General features: G+C 34.8%; 1 protein-coding gene across 1 annotated transcript; it reads right to left on the bottom strand.

The window, feature by feature from the left end:
* Window positions 1-14971: 14971 nt before the first annotated feature.
* On the bottom strand, window positions 14972-16232 carry LOC127117543 (dehydration-responsive element-binding protein 3). Its single transcript, XM_051047600.1, has one exon. The coding sequence runs from the start codon at window positions 15940-15942 to the stop codon at window positions 15244-15246; it is 699 nt and encodes a 232-aa protein (XP_050903557.1). The 5' UTR covers window positions 15943-16232; the 3' UTR covers window positions 14972-15243.
* Between the last annotated feature and the right edge of the window lie 9449 nt (window positions 16233-25681).

The raw sequence follows: 25681 nt of genomic DNA, 5'->3' as shown, positions 1-25681 counted from the left end.
AATGGCATGGTGACTTTGAAAGAAGCTATGTAGTGCAATAATCAATAGTATTTAGACTCTAGATATTCAACGCATATGATAGGGAGGAAAGGTTGGTTTGTTACAATCAATCATGCCAAAAATAACAAGGTTAAGTTCGCGGATGATACCACTCTAGCGGAAGGGATCCCTAATGTATTGGTCGAGAGAAGGGATGGTAGAAATTCTTTGATAAAAGATGTGTTGTATATTCCCGGAATCAATTGTAATCTTCTAAGTATTGGCCAATTACTTGAGAAGGATTACAAGATTCATATGGAGAACAAGGCTCTACGCGTTATGGATGTAAGCGGGTTTTGGTCCTAAAAATTGTTATTACTCCCAATAGAACTTTCAAGATTGAGTTGAAGGTTATGGAGGATAGGTGTCTTGCTACAATGGCTAGTCGAGAAGAGTGGATATGGCATTATAGACTTGGGCATCTTAATTTCTGAGATCTCAATGCCTTGCAAAGGAACAAGATGGTTACCGGGCTTCCATTGATCAACATACCGGCTGAAATTTATGAAGAATGTGTGCAAATGAAGCAACATAAGGGAAAATTCAACAAGGATGCAAGTTTTAGAATCAAGTGTCACCTTGAGGTGGTGTATTCAGATATGAATGGATCGATGCAAGTTGATTCCATTGGTGACAATAGATATTTTGTCACATTCATTGATGACCATAGTAGAAAATTATAGGTGTACATAATCAAGAGAAAGGATGAGGTACTTGAGTTGTTCAAGAAGTTCAAGTCCATGGTTGAAAGGAAAAACGGACACAAAATTAAAGTTCTCAAAATTGATGGTGGAGACGAATATGCCTCGAATGATTTTAGGGAATATTGTGATCATGAGGGCATTGTACATAAGGTAATGTCACTTTATACACCGCAGCAAAACGGTGTTGCCTAAAGAAAGAATTGATCTATCGTGAACATGGTGAAAAGCATGTTGAAAGAAAAGAACTCGCCAAAAGAGTTATGGGGAGAAGCGTTGTCCACAACTACATATTATTGAATAGGTGTACAATAAAGAATGCTCATATTTTCACCCTCAATTACTCTCTCTCATTCTCTCTCACTCTTTTCATCTTCACACTCAATTATTCACCAACCTGATGATTCCAAATTCCAACAATGCACCGTAACAATTTTCACATAAAATTATTATATAGTTATCATTTGACAACGATCATAATTTTTTCTTCAATTTGAAATTTTTCAGTTAAATTTTTGTGGTCATTTTTTTTATTTTTTTTATTTTCACTATTTATGTTTTCTCAACCTACATAGTCTCTTTTAACGAGTATATATATATATATATATATATATATATATATATATATATATATATATATATATATATATATATATATATATATATATATATATATATATATATATATATATATATATATTGTTTACTTTCAAAAAATATTTTTAATTTGCATTTTTAAAAGAGTTATGTTCGTTTTTAAAAATAAATAAAGACTCTTGAGTATTTGTGATAGAGAGAACGTGAAAGAAAACATGTATTTTTAAAAATAATCAAAACAATACTATTTTTGTTTTTGAATTAAACTAATATTTTTATCATTTTCTGTTTTTTATAAATGTTAAATCTATTTTCAAACTAGTAAAGGAAGATGGTGATACAAAAAACACCTCTTATTTTTTCTATAAAATAAGTAAAAGAATACGGCAGTCAAAACTCATTAAATAAGATATTTTGCGTAGACTTTGAAGAAAATACATAGTTTTTATTACAGTTATGCTATTCATACACCATTTTTTACATCAAATCCATAAATCGTATACACTGTTCACTGTATTTATACGGTGAACAATGTTTTTTTTAATTAAAAAATAATAATTATGAACAATATATAAACAGTGTATGAACAGTACCCATGAACAGTATTCATAAACAGTAATCGTGAACAGTGTCTTTAAAGTAATAAAATAAAGTTAGTTAATGAAATGTAAAAAATTGATTAATAAGATGACGAAGTTGGTTAATACACGTCCAGATATTAAAAATAATTTTTACTAGTACGTCAAAATTGGTTAATAAAAAGTAAAAGATTGGTTAATAAAATTATGAAGTTGGTTAATAAACGTTCAGTTGTTCAAATAAATTTTGAGAAGTCATCAAAATTGATTAATACAATGTAAAAAGTTGATTAATAAAATTATAAAATTGGTTTAATCACACAATTTTATTTGAATATCATTTAATTTAAAAATTAAAAAAATAATAAAATAATATTTTTTATTTTATTTTTAAAAATATATATTATTATAATATTTTACAGTTGACCGTATTGACAATGAAATATGGATGTAGGTGTAGGTTTTGATGTAAGAATATCATTTCTCTTTTTATTATTAAAATAACAGCTATTAAGAACATACTCTTTTAACACGTATTTCAAAACACTCTTCTTTTTTGTTTTAAGATACATATAGATTTGGACCTACATATTTTAATTTCTCTCTCTCCCCCTCTCTCTATCTATCTATATACATATTAAAATTCAAACATAAAGATTGCAAGTCTTTGTAAGCATTGTAAAATCCAACATAACACGGTCGCAACTCGCAACAACAGCTAAGAAATGAATGATAAAAACATTGTCATAAATTGAACCCCACAATACCACAATTAATCTTGGTTAGTACATCTTCAAAAGAAGTAGAAAAGGGTAAAAATGTAATATACTGTAGCATTACTTTTTTCATACGTAGCCATTATTATTTGCTTTAAGGAGAGGGACTAATAACCTTAATAAAGTACTCACCAACAATAAATAATAATTAAAAAAGCTTGATAAATTAGATTGCTACTAACAACAAAAAGGTCACGTGTATCATGTGCCTTTCAAATATGCTTCCACGTAATAATGAAATATTTTTTATCAAATAATTACTAGTACGTATCTTTGTAAACAATTATTGTAAAAGGTTAAAATGCTTGGTTTGAATGGTTGTTGCGTGATCAACGTGGCATTTTAATATCTTCTAGCTTTCTCGTACTTTTGACAACTCCCTTGTTTAAGAAATTAAGAACTCACTAAGAGGTACTAGTTATATTATATTGTTGTGTAGTTAGTTGATTTAAACTTTTTTTTTAAGTTTAATTGCAGTCTCTTTTTTTTTTAATTTTGGTAAGTTATTTTAAATTTTGATTTTTTATTCATCCATTTTATTTTTTAATTTTAGTCTTTAAATCAAATTTCTAATTTTAATAACATGACACTATTTGTAATATGTTTGTGATGAAGTGTATAATGATTTACAAACAATATATTTCATTAATAATAATAATTTAATAATATTAATATCATTGATAATATAAATTCAACAAATTTCATTAGAATTTGTTCTTCCCCAGACACTCTAACTCTACCTTGATGCCTTCTTCCTTGCAATGTCAAAACATAAAGCTTATAAAATGGAGGTTCTAGTTGTGCATTCATCCCCAATATACCTAAAACATGTTGCGTGTTTGTCATCAACAACCATACTTCCTCTTGTGTTCACAATTTCAGTCGCTCAACAACGCAACCTTCGTCCTAAACAATTGTCTTCATTTTCTTCGTCTGAGTTCAAAAATGTCAAACTCGTCGTACATCTTGAGGTTGTGGTCCTATCTCATATACATTTTGCATATTGTCGCGACGGGAAAAAATGACCACGAGCGCTCGTACGCCCGAGATAACAGATTCGCCACCAAACTTTATTTATTTTCAAAAAGGGAAAGGGAAAATATCGATAAAATTCTTAAAAGGGAAAAAATGACCGTCACAACCGAATTCAGGCTCGGAGTCGATTATGCGAGGGGAAAATATTTGAATCCCTCACATATGTTGTACTCAACGGGAACCTTTTAGTTAAACTTGTGATTGAGTGTTAGCTTTCGAATGTTTTTCATTGAGTTATTAAAAGTTCAAAGAGAAAATGAAAGGGGTCGCAAAAAAAGTTTTTTTATTGATGTGCCTGACGAGATTGCGGGTCTCGCTCCTACGTATCTCCAAGTGCGATGGAGAACTCAAGACTACGTAGTTATAGGTAAAAAATATTTGTTTGTTGGTCGATTTTAGGTACTAGTCACATTTGAACGGAAAACATTACTTGCTACCTAAAACATGGAGAAGTGAACATTGACATCGCATCAAAATGGGCAACACAATCTGAATTCTCACAGATTCATGTTCTCGTCGTATTCGAGCGAAAAGTGTTATAATTTCTTGCGCATGGTAGGAACACGACTTTGTTTGCATCGTTTCGGAATGGAAGAAGCATCTTTCATTAATGAAAAGGGTTTTCGATCGCACGGGGGCGAGAAAAGAGTTTGATGTGTTGGATATTGTTTTTAGTAGAAAGACGAGTATTCAGACATGGAGCTCTGCAATAGTGTCCAAACACTCGGGGAAGGAGAAGGTCTATATCCAATCAATCATTTTTCTTCTAATTTATTGTGAAAAAATATGTGGCGAAATTAAGTCAAGGTTTATTAACGGAAGACGATTATTCTCACATCAAGCTCTCCAGCCAGTATCCAAATAATCGGGGAAGGAGAAGATCTACACCCAATCAATCTTTTTTCTTCTATAAGAGAAACAACTGAATTCAACTAATTATTGTGTTTTAATACGTAAGACGATTGTTCGAACATGGAGCTTTAGATCAGTTTCTAAACACTCGGAGAAAGAGAAGGTCTACACCCAATCGATCCTTTTTCATCTAAGTTGTTGTAAAAATAAGATAATAGGTATCTAATTTATTTTGATTAAGAAAATACACTCGATGTTGATCGAGGTTTGATTCGTGTTGCGGAAATAAGAAATGGTTTGATTCGATTTTGAAAATGGTTTTGAAAATGTTTGAAGAATGATGAAAGGTGAGAATAGTAACACAATTGCAAATTGCATTGCAAGGGGGCGCAAATTCTAGCGTAATGACACGAACTCTGACGAGAGGCATAACCTAACACCACAAAGAAAATTGAATCGCAACATTATACAAAGTATGCAACAAAGTAAAAGGATATGAGATCATACAACATATTTACAACACAAATTCATTAAATGTAGCCTTGTGAGTGCCATGGGTTTTTGGTAGTGGTGTATCATGTGAGGGTTTAGATAGGGTTTACAAATTTTCTGTCCAAAAATTATAGTTCAAATAGTTTGCAATTTTTCCGTTAAAAAATTATAGTTGAGAGCGAGTTTTCAAATTTTCCATTCAAAAAATAGTTGACAGAGGGTTTTCAATTTTGTCGTTCAAAAATTGTAGTTGAGAGAGGGTTTACGATTTTTTATTCAAAAATTGCAGTTTGAAGGATTTGTAACTTTCTTCTAAAAATAACAATTGTATGGAAGAGTTTGTAATTTTGTCCTTGTAAAAATTGCAAGTTGAATAATAAATTTGTGAGTTTTATTTTTGAAAAAATTATTGAGAAGCAAGTGCGAGTTGTGTAAGTCTCACATTCCTTGAAAAGTGGAGGTTGAGCACTTTATAAGTGATAGAACTCATACACCCATTTTCGTAAAGTTTTTGGTGAATATGTGGTATCTCTCTTACTTGTTTCGGTGAGTATTTGACCTTTAGGTGATTCTTTAACCCAATGTGAATGTTTCTCTCTCATGATTATCCATCAGTGATATCAGAGTTTGTTCGAGTAAGAGACAATCTTCTTGTACCGAAAGTCTTTATGACATGGTGGCGATCAGGCGACGTGTCTTGTTGAAATGTTTGTGACGTGGTAAGGGTGTTTGTCAACAATGATACAAATATATGGACGAAAGAGCTTTCACTTGATGGGAAACATAGTGGATTGACACACTCTTGAGGGGAAGATTATTTAGAAACAAGTGTGAGTTGTGTAAGTCTCACATTGTTTAGAAAAATCGAGGTCGAACACTTTATAAGTGAAAGGATTCATACACTCATTGCCTTATAGTTTTGTGTGAATATGTGGTGTGTCTCTCACTTGTTTGGATGAGTCTTTGACATTTAGGCGAGTATTTAACCTAATATAAATGCTTCCCTCGCATGATGGTCCATCATGACTATCATTATGATCAACATTCTAACCACCTCTAATCACCACTTTAGTCACTACTACCTAGAGTAGTCTCAAGTTTTTGGAGACCCTATGTAGATTAGTCGCATTTTAATCGTGGAAAAACAAATTAGAGATTATATTTAATCATGGTTTAACTCTGACAAATATTTTATGAGGTTCTATTTAGTCAAGATTTAATCGTTATAGATTTTAGGTCATATGTAGTAGCCTTGCACGCCTCAAAGATGACTCTCCTTCTAACCGCCAGATTGATCACAATGAACCACCACAATGATTATCGTCAATCAGCATTTCATCCACTTCCAATCACTAATCCGATCACTAATCACCACCATTAGTTACTATTATAACCATCATTTCGACCACCATAAACTATCACTAATCGTCACAACTAACTATCGGTGATCATTATTCCGATAGACATCTATTACCATTTTTAACACTAATATAAAAGTGAAATTATGAAATTGTTATACGAAAACAAGTTGATTAGGTTTTACAAAATTATCTTTTAATAATTGTGTGAAAATTAATAAATTTAATTATTTGAACAAAAAAAGAATAATAATATTTAATAATCTAATATAAAAAACTAATGATTTATTGATATTATAAAATAATTTATAATTTGATATAGTATTTTTTCTTAAAATGAATTATAATAAAAAAAAAACAGAAAGAATTACACTTAAAAATTTGAATTTAAACATAAAGTATTATTTACATTTATAATTTAATTAATAATATATAAATGATTAATTTATGTATGTAATGCAACATCTATTGTCTTATGTCTCATCTTTTAAAATATATCAAGAAAATTTTAAAATTAAACTAGAAGGAGTAAAACAAAATATACGAGAATCAACAGTAAAGAATTCAATACTATGTGTTTAATGAAAACAAATTATAAAAAAAGAAAGTATACAATATTCATTTTAAGCTAAAACAAAACTTTATAAGAGTTAATGTTTAATATGTATATATATGACGGTGAGGTGGTGAAAGAGCAAGGAAGGAGATCAAATGTACAGGCTGGAATATGCAGAGACGGCTCTGGATTTTTTTTGCATGGTGGCAGACATCCAGTACTATTTAGTACTATTAATAATAACACAAAGTAATAAAAAATATAATAATAATAATTAATAGAAGTGTTCGCGGTGCGGTTTGGGCGGTTTTGACGATAAAAATCATCCGAACCGCAAGAGAAAAAAGCATGCGGTTCGGTTTGGTTCGGTTGACTTTTACAAACCAAACCAAACCAAACCAATGCGGTTTGGATTGGTTCGGTTTTTTACAATATTTTTATTGAGTTATACATACACCTATAGAGAACAACGTAACTTTGTATTTAGTCATTCATACATTACTAAATAACATAAAAACTTATCATATTTAGACAAAAACTTCGCATTCAATATACACAAACTTAGATTAGACAAAAATGGAATAAAAAAGATATGTATAATAGTAGAATAAAATAATATCAAAGACATTATAATAAAACACAAAAAATATATGAGAAGAGAGATTAGAGAAGATGAAAAAAAGAACATATGAGATGTGGGACTGAGAAGAAATGTGCGATAAAAACGTAATTTGAAGAGAAAATAGTAACATAAAAGATAAAAAAGAAAGAACATAAGAGATGAAATATTAGAGTAGAAAAAGCGAAACGTACATGGTAAAGAAGATGAGAAGAATGTGCGATACTACTGGAAGAGATTTAAGAAGGTTGAAATTGAAATCCTAAATGTGAGTAAGAGAAAATCGTTTTTAATTGTAAGGTTAAGGCATACTAAGTTTGAGTTTTGGATTGGATGTGGGATAATTGAAGTTTGAGTTGTAACATAATGCGGTTTGGTTTGGTTTAGTTCGGTTTGAAAAATACAAACCGCAAACCAAACCAAACCGTGCGGTTTTGTTAGAGAATGAACCAAATGCGGTTTTTTGCGGTTTTGGTTTGGTTTGGTTTGGTTTGCGGTTTCCTATTGGGTTGGTTTGGTTTTGAACACCCCTAATAATTAGAACCTATATTTTTTTTGAATTTTTTTATTCAAATACTCTTGTTTTTTAAAAAACTTCTCAAAATAACATTGTTTTCAAAAAAAAATTCAATCTACTCCACTTTGAAGAGGAGGCGTCAGATGAATCGGCGTCTTCTCTTAAACTTAGAGAGGAGGCGTCAATTGGATTGGCTAGGTCCCCTTGTGTTGTCAATCCAATTGGCGTCTATGTGTTAAGTTTTAAGGGAGGCATCAATTGGTCTGACACCTGTGTGTGTTTCATATTTTTTTTTAAAAAACATTGTACGTGATAGATAAAGTCGAAATCGGACCAATTCATATTAATATTAATATCCGTTTGCGCAAAAAAGACTAATGTCGATGACCGGGATCACCTAACCGACCTTCGGTCCCACATCCCCTAGCTATCCGAACTCGTGGCCCTAACCTACGTTGATGAATCACCCCAGGTGTTTGAGTATTTGAGGGTCCAGGAGCATCACCACCAACTGCAGGAGATTGCTTGAGATAGTAAGATAAATCAGCGTAGTCTTGTGTATGCATCGAAGGAGTACCGCCATAGTTGAGTTCATGATCCATGTCAGTAGTTGGGTTGTGTTTGAGTTGTTGGAGGGCGACTGAGACGATTGAAGGGAGACATTGGTGTGAATGATGCGTCGAGGAAAGGTTGAAATGATTGTTGTGGTGTTTGGTAGACATATGGTTGTTGAAGGTTTTATTTGAGATGTTTGGACTTCTTGGCTATGGTAGGAGGAGGGATGGTTGGTGTTAAATGATCGTTGAGTGTTTTGGCTAAGGCGACTATGGTAGGGTGGTGTGTTGGGTGCATACCGATGTTAGGTCTCTTGATGATGATCTAGTTGTTGGTGGTGGTACGGGGTATGCTCTTGGTATTGTGGTTGGGTGTATGACATGTTAGGGTTATATGTTTGTGTGTTTGTGGATCGGAAATTTTGATGGATAGGGGGTTGTGAGTAGCCGGTCTGACAATGTTGTTAAGGGTTAGATGTTGAGCCTTCTGTTGTGTAAGTTGCCTAACGTGGGTCGTATAGGTACATATCATCGGCGGTGAACTCAAATCCAATCGATCTGTACCAAGCCATATAATTACGACTTGGTTTTTCTTCAGTTGGCATCACAACGTCTGTTAAGACATGGTCTTTGCGGTGCTTCCATTTGCGACACCTCAAATCTAGCGAAGCTTTACCATGGATTAAAGTTCCATTAGTCGTTGACTTTGCATAAATGTCATTCTCCTAGGTTTGTCGGGGGATCTGGGATGTGTTGAAGCATACCGAATTGCAATTTAACACGATCACTATTGTGTATCTCCACAGTGGTGAATCTTATGATCGGTGTGCATGCAGTCCAAACGGCTGCGTCTTGTTCGTTGATTTCATGGTCATGATCCAAATTTAGATATGGACGCCAAATGAACTGAAATGTGAACATATATTAGATTATAAATTTGGTAAAAGAAATTAACAAATTATGACGAAGTAATTAAGTTAATGGTCATACATCTGTCGGTCGAAGGTGATCCAAGAGATTGTCATACTGGGTAATATAGTGTCTAGGACATCTGTTATAAGTCACCCCACGTGCCAACCATCTACGCCCCAAAAGTAAAAATATTATTTAGAGATAATAATCGGTAAGTAAGTAAATATAGTCCATTTTGAAGAACTTACTTTTGTGCATACGGGAATGTGAATGGGTTGTTGTTGACGGTCACTAGGGATGGTATTCTGGACCAACCCCATGCTTGGAGCAAAACAACACATCCAGAAAATGTAGATGTGTCTTTGTGTGCATTTTTACACAAAGAGCTATAAAGATAAGCCAAACAAGAGGACCCCCAATTGTAACTTCCTATTCTATCTGCATGTCTTAGTAAAGGTAAATACATAACATGCATACTAGAACCACTACCTTCGGGAAATAAAAATGAACCAATTAAAAGCATAATGTAACACCTAGTTTTTATTATTCGAGCCTCTTCGGTAGAATTCTCATCTAACTGTAAGTTGTTATAATATGCCTTAAGGCGTGAAAGGAGTATACCTTGACCTCTCGAGTTATCATCTAACAAATCAACATCCAAGACGTCCATGCAAATTGAATTCGCATAGTTGGTTTTACCATTTAGCGCCTTACCTTCGATAGGCAGTCCCAATAACATGTAGGCGTCTTCTAACGTCACGGTACATTCACCGGTTGGAAACCAGAATGTGTGTATATCGGGACGCCATCTTTCCATAACGCAAGAATAAATTTATTATCCATCGACCAAGACATTATTTTGCTTATATGTCCAAAACTGGCGAGTTCGATATACGGTTGAATCATCGGGTCCATGTGTACAAATTCGTAGACCCGAGTTCGAAACCTAGAAACATCGTATAAAAGAAACAACAAAATACGTTACTTTATAAAAGATAAACAACAAATTAAGTATTGCTATTAAAAATTATTCTAGACAAGTAATAGAAAAATTAAACACTTACATAGGTTGTTATGTTTGCAACAGTGCCTCTGTGAGATTCACCCATTGTGAGGAGAGACATCTTGTCGGAGTAAATATTTGAAGCGGTGGTTGTTGCAGATGAAAGAGTTGTTGTTGTTAAGGAAGAAGTTATTGTTGGTGAGGAAAAAATGTGAGACTTGTTTGGCTATTTATAAGGTGTGACATGCAAAAGTACGAATGCATGGATAATGGTGATTGTATGCTCATGCAAAATGGTTTAACGCCCATGTGCAATTGTCGCATGCTAGCGCCAATCAAAGTGGCGCCTCCTAGGCTTGCATGCATACTTCATCTTAACCTAGCCTGGCGCATGCATGACTCTGCATGCTTAGTTACGAGGTCTACATGGAAGACAAGGTAGCGCCAATTGGATTGTCGCTCATGTACAAGGAATACAAGCTAGCGCCAATTGGACTGGCGCTAGGGCTTGCATGTTTGACACACGACTTCCCTCTAGCTTACATGTTTGACACATCACTTACCTCTAGCTTTGCATGTTTCACACATCACTTACCTATTTAAGTGTCTTACTATCTACATCCAACAATCAACACAAATTCATCTGCACACAAAAAATTACTTTTCATCTGCACAAGAGATATTACAATGTCATCTGCACCAAAATATACTATTAATACTCACTGCAATGGTGAGACATATGAGTCTGATTTATACGGATTTTGTTTTCGAAACACCGATACTATCCGACTTACAATCAAGAGAAATTCAAATTTCTTGCATTTGAAAAAACGAATTGAATCCTGCATAGGATCTGATCTTGTGTCACAGATCAAATATCAAAATCCATTTTTTTTAGAACAGTCAATGCAAATTTTTCCCGCTGAAGGTACGGGATGATGAAGATGTTGAATATATGTTTGTTAGTCACGAACATTTTGGTTGCAACTCTATTGAGTTGTATATTACTCTTCAACCAAGTATACCATCTCAGCAATCTCAGATAACTAATCAAGTTGAATCTGATGAATTTGATTCAGAAAACTCAGATGACGCCGACCTATAAGCAGAAGCAGAAGTCAACATCGTTGATGATGATGAAGAAGAGACTGAGACACAGGTCGATCATATGTTGAACAACAACATTGAAGATGGCGATCATCCAGCGCCGTTACCTCCAAGTCATGTATATAATCCGCCTCAACATATGACAAACATGGATCTGCATGACGATGAAACATCCAACCAAGTTTTTTATAACCCGTATCTATGATCAGAGGGTGGGTTAAAAGTGGGAGACATGTTCCGCACTAAAGAAGAATGTGTGCGAGCTATCAAAAAATTTCACATGAATAACTCTGTTGATTTCACTATGAAATGCACTAATTCGAAAAGGTATGTCATCGAATATTGTAACATCCTTTGCAAGTTTTGGTTGGCTGTGTCTCACAAAAAGAGAAGAGAATCTTGGGAGATAGCTCCTATAGACCCACCTCACAGTTGCATTGCAACTAATGTTGAACAAGATCACTGTAAATTAAGCGTTGCATTGATATGTCAAGACATTTTGCTGCTTGTTAACAAAGACCCATCAGTGAAGGTGAGTATAATAATATCTCATATCGTCACAAGATATAATTATACTCCATCTTAAAAGAAAACGTGGATTGCAAGGACAAAGGTTGTTGAACAGGTATTCGGCAACTAGGAGGATTCATACAAAGAATTGTCATGGTTTTTATGGGCCCTAAAAACATACGTATCAGGAATTGTTGCAATTATGGAGACATTGCCAGCATTTACGCCAGACGGAACCTGTGTTGCTGGAAATAGAATATTTCACTACCTCTTTTGAGTGTTTGAATCGTGCATCAAAGGTTTTGCATTCTGCAAACCTATTATTCAAATTGATGGAACATGGTTATACGGAAAATACAAGGGTACTTTGCTTATGGCTGTTGCACAAGACGACAACAACAATGTCTTTCCCATTACCTTTGCTCTAGTTGAAGGTGAAACCGCTGGTGGTTGGAGTTGCTTTCTTCAACATCTCAGAGTATATGTTGCTCCACAAGCCAATCTCTGTTTGATTTCAGATACACATACTGCCATTGAGAGTGCTTACAATAACCATGATAACGGATGGCATGATCCTCCTTCTACCTATGTCTATTGCATTAGACGTATCACACAAAACTTCATGCGTGCAATCAAAGATAAGAACCTTCGCAAAAGAGTGGTGAATGATGGGTATGCTCTAACTCAGCTGTCATTTCAATATTATCGTGATGAAATTAGATTGTCTAATGCAGATTCAGGAAGATGGATGGATAACATACCAGTAGAGCAGTGGACAAGGGCATTTGACAGAGGCTGTCGATGGGGCCACATGCCAACAAACCTTGTGGAATGCATGAACGGCGTATTCAAAGGCATTAGAAATCTACCAATAACCGCTTTGGTCATGACAACCTATTTTAGGTTGGCTTCTACCTTCGCAACCAGAGGTGAAAGATGGAGTGCAATGTTAATGTCAGATCAAATATTCAATGAATGTTGTATGAAAGTGATGAAAGAGGAAAGTATCAAAGCTAGCACACACGCGATTACAATCTTTGACCATCATAGGTAAAATTTCAGTGTACAAGAAACAATGGACCACAATGAGGGGATGCCAAATTTATCCTATGCTATCAAACTAAACAGAAGTTTGTGCGATTGTGGAAAGTTCCAGGCCTTCCGTATTCCTTGCTCCCATGTCATTGCGGCATACACACATACTCGCCAGGACGCTTACAACCATCTATCTAATGTTTACAAGGTCATTACCGTCATGAATGTGTATAACAAAACCTTCTTAGTGCTACCAATGGAGGAATATTGGTCTCCATATGAAGGTGACATAGTTTGGCACAACGATGAGATGCGAAGAAAGAAAAAAGGGCGACCAAACAACATGCGTATGAGAATAGAAATGGATACGACTGATAAAATGATAAAAATATGTAGTATATGTCGTCAACCAGGACACAATAAGAACATTTGTCCCAATCTATGAGCAACATCTGCATCATAAAATAATATCTCCTTTTAATTTTTGTAACCTTGAATTTTTATATATCATTATCTTTTTATTACAACAAGGTTAACAACAAACATCACTACAGCATAAGCAAACTTAAAATAGATCATTTATAACTGATTACAACAATCAAACTGATGTCATCTCGTTCAAATATCATTTCCCTAGCATCCTTATCAGTTTTGACTCGCACCTAACCAAATATATTATCGAGTCTCTCAATACTTCTAATTTTTCCCCCTTCTGGTATTTTTCCATCTAACCAACGAACCATCTCCCTCTTCAGTTGATCGAAACTACAGATGTTCTAGAAGAGTATCAACATCGGAGGTTTGTCTCTCGAATAAATCATTTTTCCATAGCGACGATGAACACCAAACATGTTTGCAATATGACGAAATGAGATGTGGAAGATGAATCACACATCTATTTATAACCAAAAAATTTCAAATTACACTGAGGCGCCAGACCAATTTGCCTCAATTGAATTGGCAGCACCATGTGCTATAGACAATCCAATTGGCGCCTCCACTTATTGTTTAAGGGTAGACGCCAATTGATCTGACACCTATACCATACATATATATTTTTTTGAAACTGGGGTAGTTTAGGAATTTTTTGTTTTAAGATTTTTTTTGAAAAACAGGAATATTTGAGTAAAATTTTCACTTTTTTTTCTAAATACACACCACTGCATACACATATAAAGAATACTTAATTTTTATATATTATTTTTTCCAATTATAACCTTATTTAAATTATTATTATTCTATAGTATTTTTATATATTATTTAAATTTTTATTTTAAGATATATGTGGAATCTTATTAAAATAATAACAATATAATATCAAATAACTTTTAAAACTTAGTTTACCGTTTGGTTTGACTGTGGTTTTAGAATCAATATTAAGTTAGATACTATAATATATATATATATATATATATATATATATATATATATATATATATATATATATATATATATATATATATATATATATATATATATATATATATATAAAGAAAAAGTAATCCTTTCTCTTTCTAACTTGGAATATATTCATAATGTCATTATCATCAATAATTAATTGATCACTTACCTCACTATCCTATCTTACTCCTTATTTATTACATGTCCATTGATTATGCAGTCAGAAGTTCAGTGATAGGGTTGAATATTAATTATTCATTAACCTTGATTTCCCTTTTCTCACTAATATAGATTAACTTGTGTGTTGTACATGATTTGAAAAGGAGAAAAAAAAGTAAAATAACAATTTGTATTATAAATTCCATAAATATACATCTCATTATATAAAAAATTTTGATCAAAATTGAGAATATGTTAACCACATAAAAATAACAAAAAAATTACATTCATATTCATATATATTAGCCCCCTTGAAATAAAAATTGCCAAAGGACCCCTACTAAAGTAATAAAAGTATTACTATATGCAATAATTCAAATAAAAAAAAAAAAAAAAAAAACAGACACATCAAAAAAGGGTATGTGACATTAAGAACAGTTGTTCAAGACCACAATGAAAGAACCGTGTTTTCTGGGTCATGCATTGATATCATGTTGAAGTTGCATCCACTACCATAACCATTCTCTTCTTCATGATCATAAATGCCATGATACCATGATTCTGAATAATCAACTGAGTCAAAAAACACTAACTCGTTACTCGGGTCGAGTGACTCAAAACATGTTCCGAGTCGCGGTAGTTCAACAATCTCTACCAGATCTTCTATTGTCGAGGAGGAGGTGGAGGTGGAGGATGTGGAGGAGGAAGAGGAGGAAGAAGAAGGTTCCGGTGAGAGAGGCGGAGGGACCATAAGAGCGGCTTTGGCGGCGGCGGCTTGAACATCTTTTGGTGAGTTGGAAGCTGGTTTAGGAAGTGAAGTTGAGAGTTCGGGGAAGTTAAGGAATGCGGATGAGCCTTTTAAGGTAAGTGCTGCTGCGTCGTGTGCACGCGCCGCCATTTCGGCTGTTTCGAAAGTTCCAAGCCAGATTCGGTTTTTCTTCTTTGGCTCTCTTATTTCGGAAACCCATTTTCCCCACGTCCGCATTCTAACTCCTCTGTAAACTGGGTGATTAGTGTTTGTGTTTGTGTTTTTGTTATTATCTCTTTCTCTTTTCTTTCCTCTCTTTTCTTCATCACTTGAACAACTCAATGACTGTGGTGGTGATGAATGTGAAGGTGAAGAAGGTGAATCATCAACCATTGTGTTATTTGTTTTGTTTTGGTGATTTTAAGAAACAAAGTATAATGTTGTTTTGGACACTTGGTAAGAGGGGGTGTAGTTTGTAATGATAGTAAGAAAGAGCCGGAGGTGTGATTAGTGTTTTGTGTGGGAGGGAAAGTGTTAGATGAGATGAGTGGAAAAAGGAGGGAGGGGAAGGAGGATTTAAGTAGAGGGAAAAGAGAGAGAAGGGTTAGGGAAGGAAAGAAAAACGTGGGGTTGAATAAATAAATATTTTGAATGTTAAGGACCCCTCAAAAAAGACCCACACGAATGGTTCTTCTTTGAAAACCACACCATGGTGTTGGAGCTACGTGGTTGTTAAGTGTGGAGTGAGATATCATACTAATATCTTAAAAGTTAGTAATATCTTATATATTATGATTATGATGCAGTGTTTTTATAATATCTAATATAAAAGTGGGATTATGAAATTGTTATAAAAAAATTGATTAGGAAGAATTTTGAAATTTTTAATCAACTAATCTAGTTTTTTTTTAAATTTCTAAAATAATTCACTTTTTAGATTAATTTTCAAACTATTCTATTTTGAAGAGGTGACGCTAGATGAATTGACGTTTGTTCTCAAAGTTAAAGAAGTGGCGTCAATTGGATTGATTATGCACATGGTGTTGTTAATCCAATTGGCGCTCATGTGTAAAAAAGGAGAGGATACGCCAATTGATCTGGTATCTTTGTGTATTGCGTATTTTTTTTAATAAATAGAGGTGTTGTGTGATTCATTTTTCCACATCTCTTTTCATTATATTGCAGACATGGTTCGTCTTCGTCGCCGCTATGGAAAATTGATTTATTCGAGAGACAAGTCTCCGATGGAGATGCTCTTGTAGAACATTTGTTGTTTCGAGCAACTACAGGGCGAGTTGGTTCGTTGGTTAGACGGAAACATACCTGAAGGCGAAAAAATTAGAAGTTTTGAGATACTCGATGCCTTACGTGGATGGGTGCGAGTAAAAAATGATAAGGATGCTAAGGAAGTGATGTTTGGACCAAATGATATCAGTTTGATTGTTGTAATCAGTTAGAAATGTTTTTTTTAAATGTTGTGGTTGTCGCGCAAAAAGTCAAATGTTGACCAAAAGTCAACTATTGTATAAATGGTCAATTCTGTAGCCTTTGTGCATGTATGGACTTTAAATGTGATTGTATAAAATGATATTTGATATTTGAATGCATTGACTGTTTGAAATGAATTGTATGGATATGAAAGATATTAAAATGAATGAACATGATAACATGAATCAATGGACACAAATTTTGAATGAATCAAGACCTAAGGACCAAAATGGATAATGATTATGACCTATCCAACGATTCATGGACCAAACACTAATGAAAATGACATGGAATATACTAAGTGATGAACTTGATGAATACCTAATCATGGATCAATGAACATGACCATAACTTGGATGAACAATGCCAAACATGAAACAAAAACTCTAGCAAGGCCTAAGATGTATAATGAACTAGGTCATAATCAAAGATTCATGGACCAAACAACAATGATAATGCAAATGATATGAATGGCATTGGCCAGATGAAATAGGTTAGACATGGACTAAGCATGAGGATATGATCAGATGTAGTGCTAAGGATGAATTGAATCAAATGGAAGTTATGATGCCATGGAAATGAGCTTGAAATGAACATAGACAAGCAAAAGATGAACATGTAAGGCCATGGAGTGAATGCTAAACAGACCAAAGAAACCTTCATATAGACCATGACAATCATTTCAACCATATGGATGATGCAACAACCATATGGCTACCAAACACCATAACAATCATTTCAACCTTTCCTCGACGCATCATTCACACCAATATCTCCCTTCAATCATCCTGATCGCCCTCCAATAACTCAAACACAGTCCAACTACTCTAGCATGGGTCACGAACTTAACTATGTCGATATCGCTTCATTGCATGTGGTGGTGATGTTCCTGGGTCCTTAAATCCTCAAACACCTGGGGTGAATCATCAACATGGATTAGAGCCACGCGTTCGGGTAGCTAAGGGATGTGGTACCGGAGGTCGGTTAGGTCATCCTAATCAACGACATTAGTCTTTATGATATTCGTATGTAAACGCATATTAATATTAATATTTATATCAATTGGTCTGATTTCGACTTTTATCTAAAACGTACATTGTTTTTAAAAAAAATTACACAACACACAAAGGCGTCAGACCAATTGGCGCCTCATCTCCTTTTTTAAATATGGACACCAATTGGATTGGCAGCACCATGTGCATAAGTCAATCCAATTGGCGTCACCTCTTTAACTTAGACAGCAGGCGCCAATTCATATATCACCACCTCTTCAAAGTGGGGTAGTTTGAGAATTAATCTGAAAAGTGAATTTTTTGAGGTTTTTTTTGAAAAAGTGGGTTAGTTGAGTAAAAATTTCAAGAATTTTACAAAATTATCCTTTATTAATTGTGTGAAAATTAATAAATTTAAAGATTTGAACAGAAAAAGAACAAGTATTTAATAATTTAATATAAAAAATTAATAATTTATTGTATTATAAAATAATTTATAATTTAATATAGTACTTTTTCTTAAAATGATTTATAATAAAAAACAGAAAAAAATACGCTTAAAAATTTGAATTTAAACATAAAGTATTATTTACATTTATAATTTAATTAATAATATATAAATAATTAGTTTATGTATGTAATGCGTAATTTTTAAATATATCACAACACCACTTTTAAATACGTAATTTTTTTAAAAAAATTAAACAAGAAAGAGTAAAACAAAATATACGAGAACCAACAGTAAAGAAATCAATGCTATGTGTTTAATGAAAACAAATTATAAAGTAAAACAAATTAATATGTAGAGAGATGCTAGAGGTATTCTTTAAATATTTAAACTGGTAAGAATTTTTTAAAGTATTCAATGTATTCAAAATTAAAATAATTAATTTTAAAAAAAAGTTCTTTATATTGTATTCTTGAAGAGTGGCCCTGGAACAATCTTAGCATGATCCATATATATATATATATATGACGGTGAGATTGAGGCGGTGAAAGAGCAAGGAAGGTGATCAAATGTACAGGCTGGAATATGCAGAGACGGCTCTGGAATTTTTTGCATTGTGGCAGACACCCAGTACTATTTAGTACTATTAATAATAACACAAAGTAATAAAAAATATAATAATTAGAACCTATACTTTTTTTCTTCTAAATACATACACCACTACATACACATATAAAGAATATTTAATTTTTGATATATTATTTTTTCTAATTATAACCTTATTTAAAATATTGTTATTATATAATATTTTATAATATTATTTAAATTTTTATTTTAAGATATATGTGGAAACTATTAAAATAATAACAATATCACTGCAATAAAGTAATGTTTTTAAAACTTAGTTTACCGCTTGATTTGACTGTGGTATATAGAATCAATATTAAATTAGATACTATAAAATAAATATATAAATAAAGTAATCCTTTCTCTCTCTCCTACTTGGAATATATTCATAATATCATTATCATCATAATTAATTGATCACTTACCTCACTATCCTATCTTACTCATTATTTACTAGATGTCCATTGATTATGCAGTCAGAAGTTCAGTGATTGGGTTGAGTATTAATTATTCACTAACCTTGATTTCTCTTTTCTCACCAATATAGATAAACTTGTGTGTTGTACATGATTTGAAAAGTGGTAATACTATTATTGTACTACCATACTCTCTTTATTTTTGTTCTTTAGGGTACCCATTAAATAAGCTGACACTTTCAATAGGACGAATTTGGCCTCCTTAGTACTATGCAGATGACTATTTATGCGGGTAAAAGTTTGTTTTGAAGGAACTTTTCTGATTAAAGTTGTTTGATGTCACTTTAATTATCCACCATTTTAGATTATAGTCTCCTTTCTAAAAAGTTTTTAGGGGTCTATTTTCTTATTTTTTTAATAGTCAAGCTAAAACGATATATTACTATAAAAAAAGTAAAGTTTATAAAAATATAAAAGAAAAAAAAAACAAAAAAAATTCAAGAGGAACAAATCTGACAAGGCCAATGATAAAAATAACACAAAAAGAAAAATAACAAATCTGTCAAAAGAAAAATCATAAGTCATCTAGACCAACTATTCGAGCAACTCAAAGTAGTGGACACACAAGAACTTTTGAGAAGTAAGTTGGAGGAAGGAAAGCAAGACCACATGCACAAAGCGCAAACTAAAGGAAGGCAATTGTCCATCTAGTACACCCCTGTCATACGGTGAACTGACTTTGTGTGTTTTTGCTTTGGAAAGCAAATGTCGCGGATAGCAAGAGTCGCCACCGACTTTTCTTTTATCCCATAAGGAAAGGTGGAAAAGAACAGGAAAGACCTTAATTAGATTTTGGGTTCGGGAGGTACATTATACAAAGGGAAGGTGTTAGCACCCTTTGTATCCATGGTTATCCATGGGCTCTTAATTGCTTGATTACTTATGTTATTTTTCTTGTCTGAAAAAGTGTGTGAGAGCTGTTTAGAAAATGTTTTGAAAAGAGAGTTTAACTTGGTAATGATTCTTGTACGAATGTATACAAAGTATTTATCTCGTTTAATTTTGAAAGCTGTTTAGAAAAATATAACTTGGCAATGATTCTAGTACGAATGTATGCCAAGTGGTGATTTTCTAATTGAGGTTTTGAAAAGTGTGAGGTGTGAAAAGTAGTTTAAGTTGTGAGCAAGCATTTAGGAGTTATACCTACCCAAGGTCTTTATGGGCATTTCCTATCCTTATGAGGGTAAAACTGTCCTTACTATTGAGAAGTAAGTAGTTCTATCCTTTGGATGTAAAGGGTCATCGTAGGGTCATCGATTGGTCATTGAAGGCAACACTTGTAAGGATACCTTAGCATTCGAAGGGACGATCATCATTTAACCGTAGGCTACAGCGACGGGTCATCGAGGGACAAAATCATATATTCGCAGGTAACATCCGAGGGACTATGATTTATCTTATAGGGACATCATGATTTAATTGAAGGGTCTTTGCTAAGTGTATCCCCACATTCGCGGGACATGACCGTAATACCGTAAGGCAACAAAGAGAGGGCCAAGATCACATATTCAAAGGCAATATTTTATAATCAATTAGGTAATTAGGATGAATCTCCATATTATAATCAATTAGGTAATTAAGATGAATCTCCATATTATAATCGATTAGGTAATTAGGATGAATCTCCACAAGGGTATCCCACAAATAAAGTGGAATACCTAGCAAGCTACCTTTTCCGGGAGTATGTGAACCCTTACAAAATTCAGCAAACAGGTCAGAATACCAAATCAGAGTGCAATCGAGGATTGCACCTAACAAAAGGAATCACAACAGTAATAGGGTCAGGTAAACAACGCATGACTATGATAAAACATGTCAGATTAGCAAAGATCAGAACAGAAAAGTCAGCGACTGTCACGTTCGTTGTTGCCTCGCCTAGCGAGGGCTTAGCGAACACTCTCTACAGGTTTGCTTAGCGATGTGGTAGCGAACGACTGCGGGTTTTGAATTTAAGAACAGTACGATTTCAGCGAGCTCCAAACCCTATGGCATCCATTACAGCAATTACATGGTAAAACATTCAAGACATCCATGCATACTTAAATCCACATGCAAAACTTAAGATATTTTTATAAATTCAATCATAATGCCACATGTAAATTAAGAGCATAAAGCGGTAATGGTAGTGCAAACCTGTTTGCAATTGAATTGCAACGTTGAATTGGCAAATCACTCTTAGAATTGGTGTCGGATTGAGTTGGGCGGAGGTAACCTTTGTGTAGATGAGTTGTCTTCAGGGTTTCCTTTAGGGTTGCTCTGAATTCTCTTGGTTAGCCTTCAGGGTTTGCTTGGTTGCTTCTGTTAGGGTTTCCTTGCTAGGGTTTCTGTTCGTCTCCTTCTGTCTTGACTGATCTCCTTTTTTCTGAATGAGGTCCTTGGTATTTATAATAGTTTTTGTGACCTAATGGGCTCAGAATGAAGCCCAAAAATTCTAGTATTCACAAGCTTCGCTAGGCGAGTGGTGCAGCGAAGAGTTCGCTAGGCGAATGATTTTGCTCGCCTAGCGAGCAAGCCATTTTAAGCCATTTTCTGGATTTGACCACCTGTGTGCTGGGTCTTTGTTCCTTTAAGATCAATGCCTTGAGTAATGAGTTGGAGTGCCTTGAAAAATATCTTGCAAAATTAACGGGCAAATTTTGGGGTATGACAGCTGCCCCTGTTCAATATTCTTGAACCGAGAGAGTTAGAATGGTATGTACGACATTCATGGTCTGGAGGTGGAAGATTATTGAACACTTAGAATGCCCCAAAATTTTCACTTGTTAATCAACAGTTAGTCTTGATGGAGATGGGCTTAAAGATGCCATCCAGGAAGTTTGATGATGAGAGCTTCAGAGTGCGTCGTACATTAGACGATATCTGAAGACATGGGTGTCATACCGGGTCATACGCTAGACCGTATAGTGAGTCATCCATTAGGCTGTCGACTTCGCTGGGGAGTCAGAGTGTGTCATACGCTGCTGGGGATAAGGGATCAGAATGGATCATACGCTAGACCGTATCTGAATAGCAGAGTGAGTTGTCCCTTAGGCGGTGACTTCACTGAGGATGAAAGATCAGAATGGATAGTACGCTAGATCGTATCCGAGTTGCAGAATGAGTCGTCCATCAGGCTGTATCTGAGGATGAAAGATCAGAATGGATCGTACGTTAGATCGTATCCGAGTTGCAGAATGAGTCGTCCATCGGGTTGTATCTGAGGATGAAAGGGTAGTCGTACGCTAGACCACGTTTCAGAATGTACCGTACGCTGGGTAGTATCGGAGGAATAAAGATCAGAATGGATCATACGCTAGATCGTATCCGAGGGGATGAATATCCAAATGGGTCGTACGCTAGACCGTATTGGAGCAGTTGGAGGAACCATTCGTTAGGCTGAATCAGAATGAACCGTACGTTAGGCTATATCTGACAATATTTGTACATGTTGTATTTGCAATAAATGTCTGGGATGGGCTTAAAGATGCCACCATTAGGAGAATATCAGAGTGCTTGTCTGAACGGATGTTCATGTGGATTATATCTGAAAGATGTAAATGTAATCGATAAAGATGTCCGTCTGAATGGATCTTTATTTTGACTGTATCCGGAGGATAATTAACCTGAAAAATAAAGTTAGCTTCATGCCATGTCATGATGCATGAGATATTTTATGCTTATGAAAATAAATGCGAACAATGTATGCATGCGTATGCTGTGAAATGATGTAATGAATGAATTATGCGTCTGAAAAGTTTTTCCTGGCGACTCCACTGGGGAAAATAAATCCCCATCTTCTGGTTGGAGACTTGTATTGATGACCCTTTCTTAGCTGGGGATACTTGATTTCTGTCTGATGGTGGAAACACTCAACAGAGCCTGGCTGGGGATGGAAGAGATGACCAGTCTGTCTGGTGATGCCAACCTCTTCTGGGAAATAGCTGGTTTTTGTTGGGGAATAGAGTTAGCAACCGAATTCATTGGAACGCATGGTTAGACTTTCTCCTTGATCCTGAAGTCTTTTGTAATTGCTATTTCCGTTTTATGCATGTATTTTTGATAAACATCGATCATATTCAAATGCATATATCAATTCAATCTAAATCAATGGACGTTTACGCAAACAAAACAGAGAAAGTAAAACAAAAGCATTTTTTTTTGGAAACAAAATTGTGTTGATTTTGAAAGAGGGCCTATAAACAGGAAATTTGTGTACAAGGAGACAAAAATCCTAGTAAGAGGAAATTGCCAAGAAAACGAAGAGAAAGCTATGCAGAAAAAGTCCTATTGATTTTAATTCCACTACTGTCATTATGTCTTCAAGCCTCTCATCTCCTGCTGTCGGATAAAAATGATTGGCTTGTTCAGTCCCTTTGACTTGGGTGAAGCTGACCGAGAACGGGACATAGTCATACGCTTTAATCCCTAATTTTTGCCTGGACCGCCTTTTCAGGTTTTCAGTCCACCAGGATACCCTTTTTTGCCCAAGCCGCCTTTTCAGGTTTTCGACTTGCCGGGTGTACATTTTTACATGTTTATCCCTAATTTTTGCCCGAACCCTTTTGGTTCGCCGGGATGCCCTTACTTTTGCCTAGGTACGTCGACCTAGCGGGTCTCTTTTATGCGTAGTATTTTTTAACTATGTCTGCGTTCACGGGATGTGGGAAGTCTTCGCCATCCATTGTAGCAAGTATCATGGCTCCACCAGAGAATACCTTCTTAACCACAAATGGTCCTTCGTATGTGGGAGTCCATTTGCCTCTAGAATCACATTGTGGTAGAATGATACGCTTTATTACCAAGTCTCCAATTTGATACACCCGTCTCTTGACCTTTTTGTTAAATGCCTGGGTCATGCGCTTCTGATATATCTGCCCATGACAGACAGGCGCAAGTCTCTTCTCATCAATCAAATTTATCTGATCGAGTCGAGTCTGAATCCATTCATCTTCATCTAAGCCCGCCTCTTTCATGATTCTTAGAGAGGGAATCTGAACTTCCACTGGTAAGACGGCTTCCATTCCGTAGACTAAAGAGAAAGGAGTTGCCCCTGTCGAAGTGCGTACTGAAGTGCGATAACCATGAAGAGCAAACGGTAACATCTCATGCCAGTCTTTGTACGTTACTGTCATCTTTTGTATGATCTTCTTGATATTCTTATTAGCAGCCTCCACGGCGCCGTTCATCTTTGGCCGGTACGGAGAAGAGTTATGGTGTTTTATTTTGAACTGCGTGTAGAGTTCAGTAATCATTTTGTTGTTCAAATTTGTGCCATTGTCCGTGATAACTCTTTCAGGGATGCCATATCGACAAATAAGACTATTCTTGATGAACCGTGCCACCACATTCTTGGTAACAGAAGCAAATGAGGCTGCCTCTACCCACTTTGTAAAGTAATCAATAGCAACAAGAATGAAACGATGACCGTTAGAAGCAGTAGGTTTAATCTCTCCAATCATATCAATGCCCCACATTGCAAAGGGCCAAGGGGCTGTCAACACGTTTAATGGAGCAGGAGGCACATGTACTTTATCCGCATAGATCTGGCACTTGTGACAGGTTCTGGAGTGATGGTGGCAATCAACTTCCATGGTAGACCAATAATACCCTGATCTCAGAATCTTCTTGGCCATCGTATGTCCACTAGCATGAGTTCCAAAAATACCGTCATGCATGTCTTCCATAATCTTTTCTGCTTCCTTTCTATCCACACAGCGAAGCAAAGTCGAATCATGATTACGTTTGTATAATACTCCATTACTCAAAAAGAATTTAGCGGAGAACTTTCTCAGGAATTTTCTGTCATTGATGGATGCCCCTTCAGGGTATTCCTGAGTTTCTAAATATCTTTTCACTTCGTGGAACCAAGGTTTCTCCTATACTCCCTCAGTATTAAGTTCATAACAATATGCTGGTTCATCTAATCGTTCAATGGTGATCATGGGAGCTTCACTGTCCCATCTGACTCTGAACATGGATGACATGGTAGCCAATGCGTCCGCCAACTGATTCTCTTCTTGTGGAATATGTTCGAACGTAATCTCTTCAAAGTGTAGGATTAACGTCAACACCTGCTCTCGATAAGGGATGAGATTCGGATGTTTAGTGTCCCATTCTCCTTT

The sequence above is a fragment of the Lathyrus oleraceus genome, chromosome 1 (assembly GCF_024323335.1).
Source record: "Lathyrus oleraceus cultivar Zhongwan6 chromosome 1, CAAS_Psat_ZW6_1.0, whole genome shotgun sequence".
Classification (NCBI taxonomy): Eukaryota; Viridiplantae; Streptophyta; class Magnoliopsida; order Fabales; family Fabaceae; genus Lathyrus; species Lathyrus oleraceus.
Note: the sequence above shows the minus strand (reverse complement) of the source record. Positions and strands in the feature narration are given on the sequence as shown.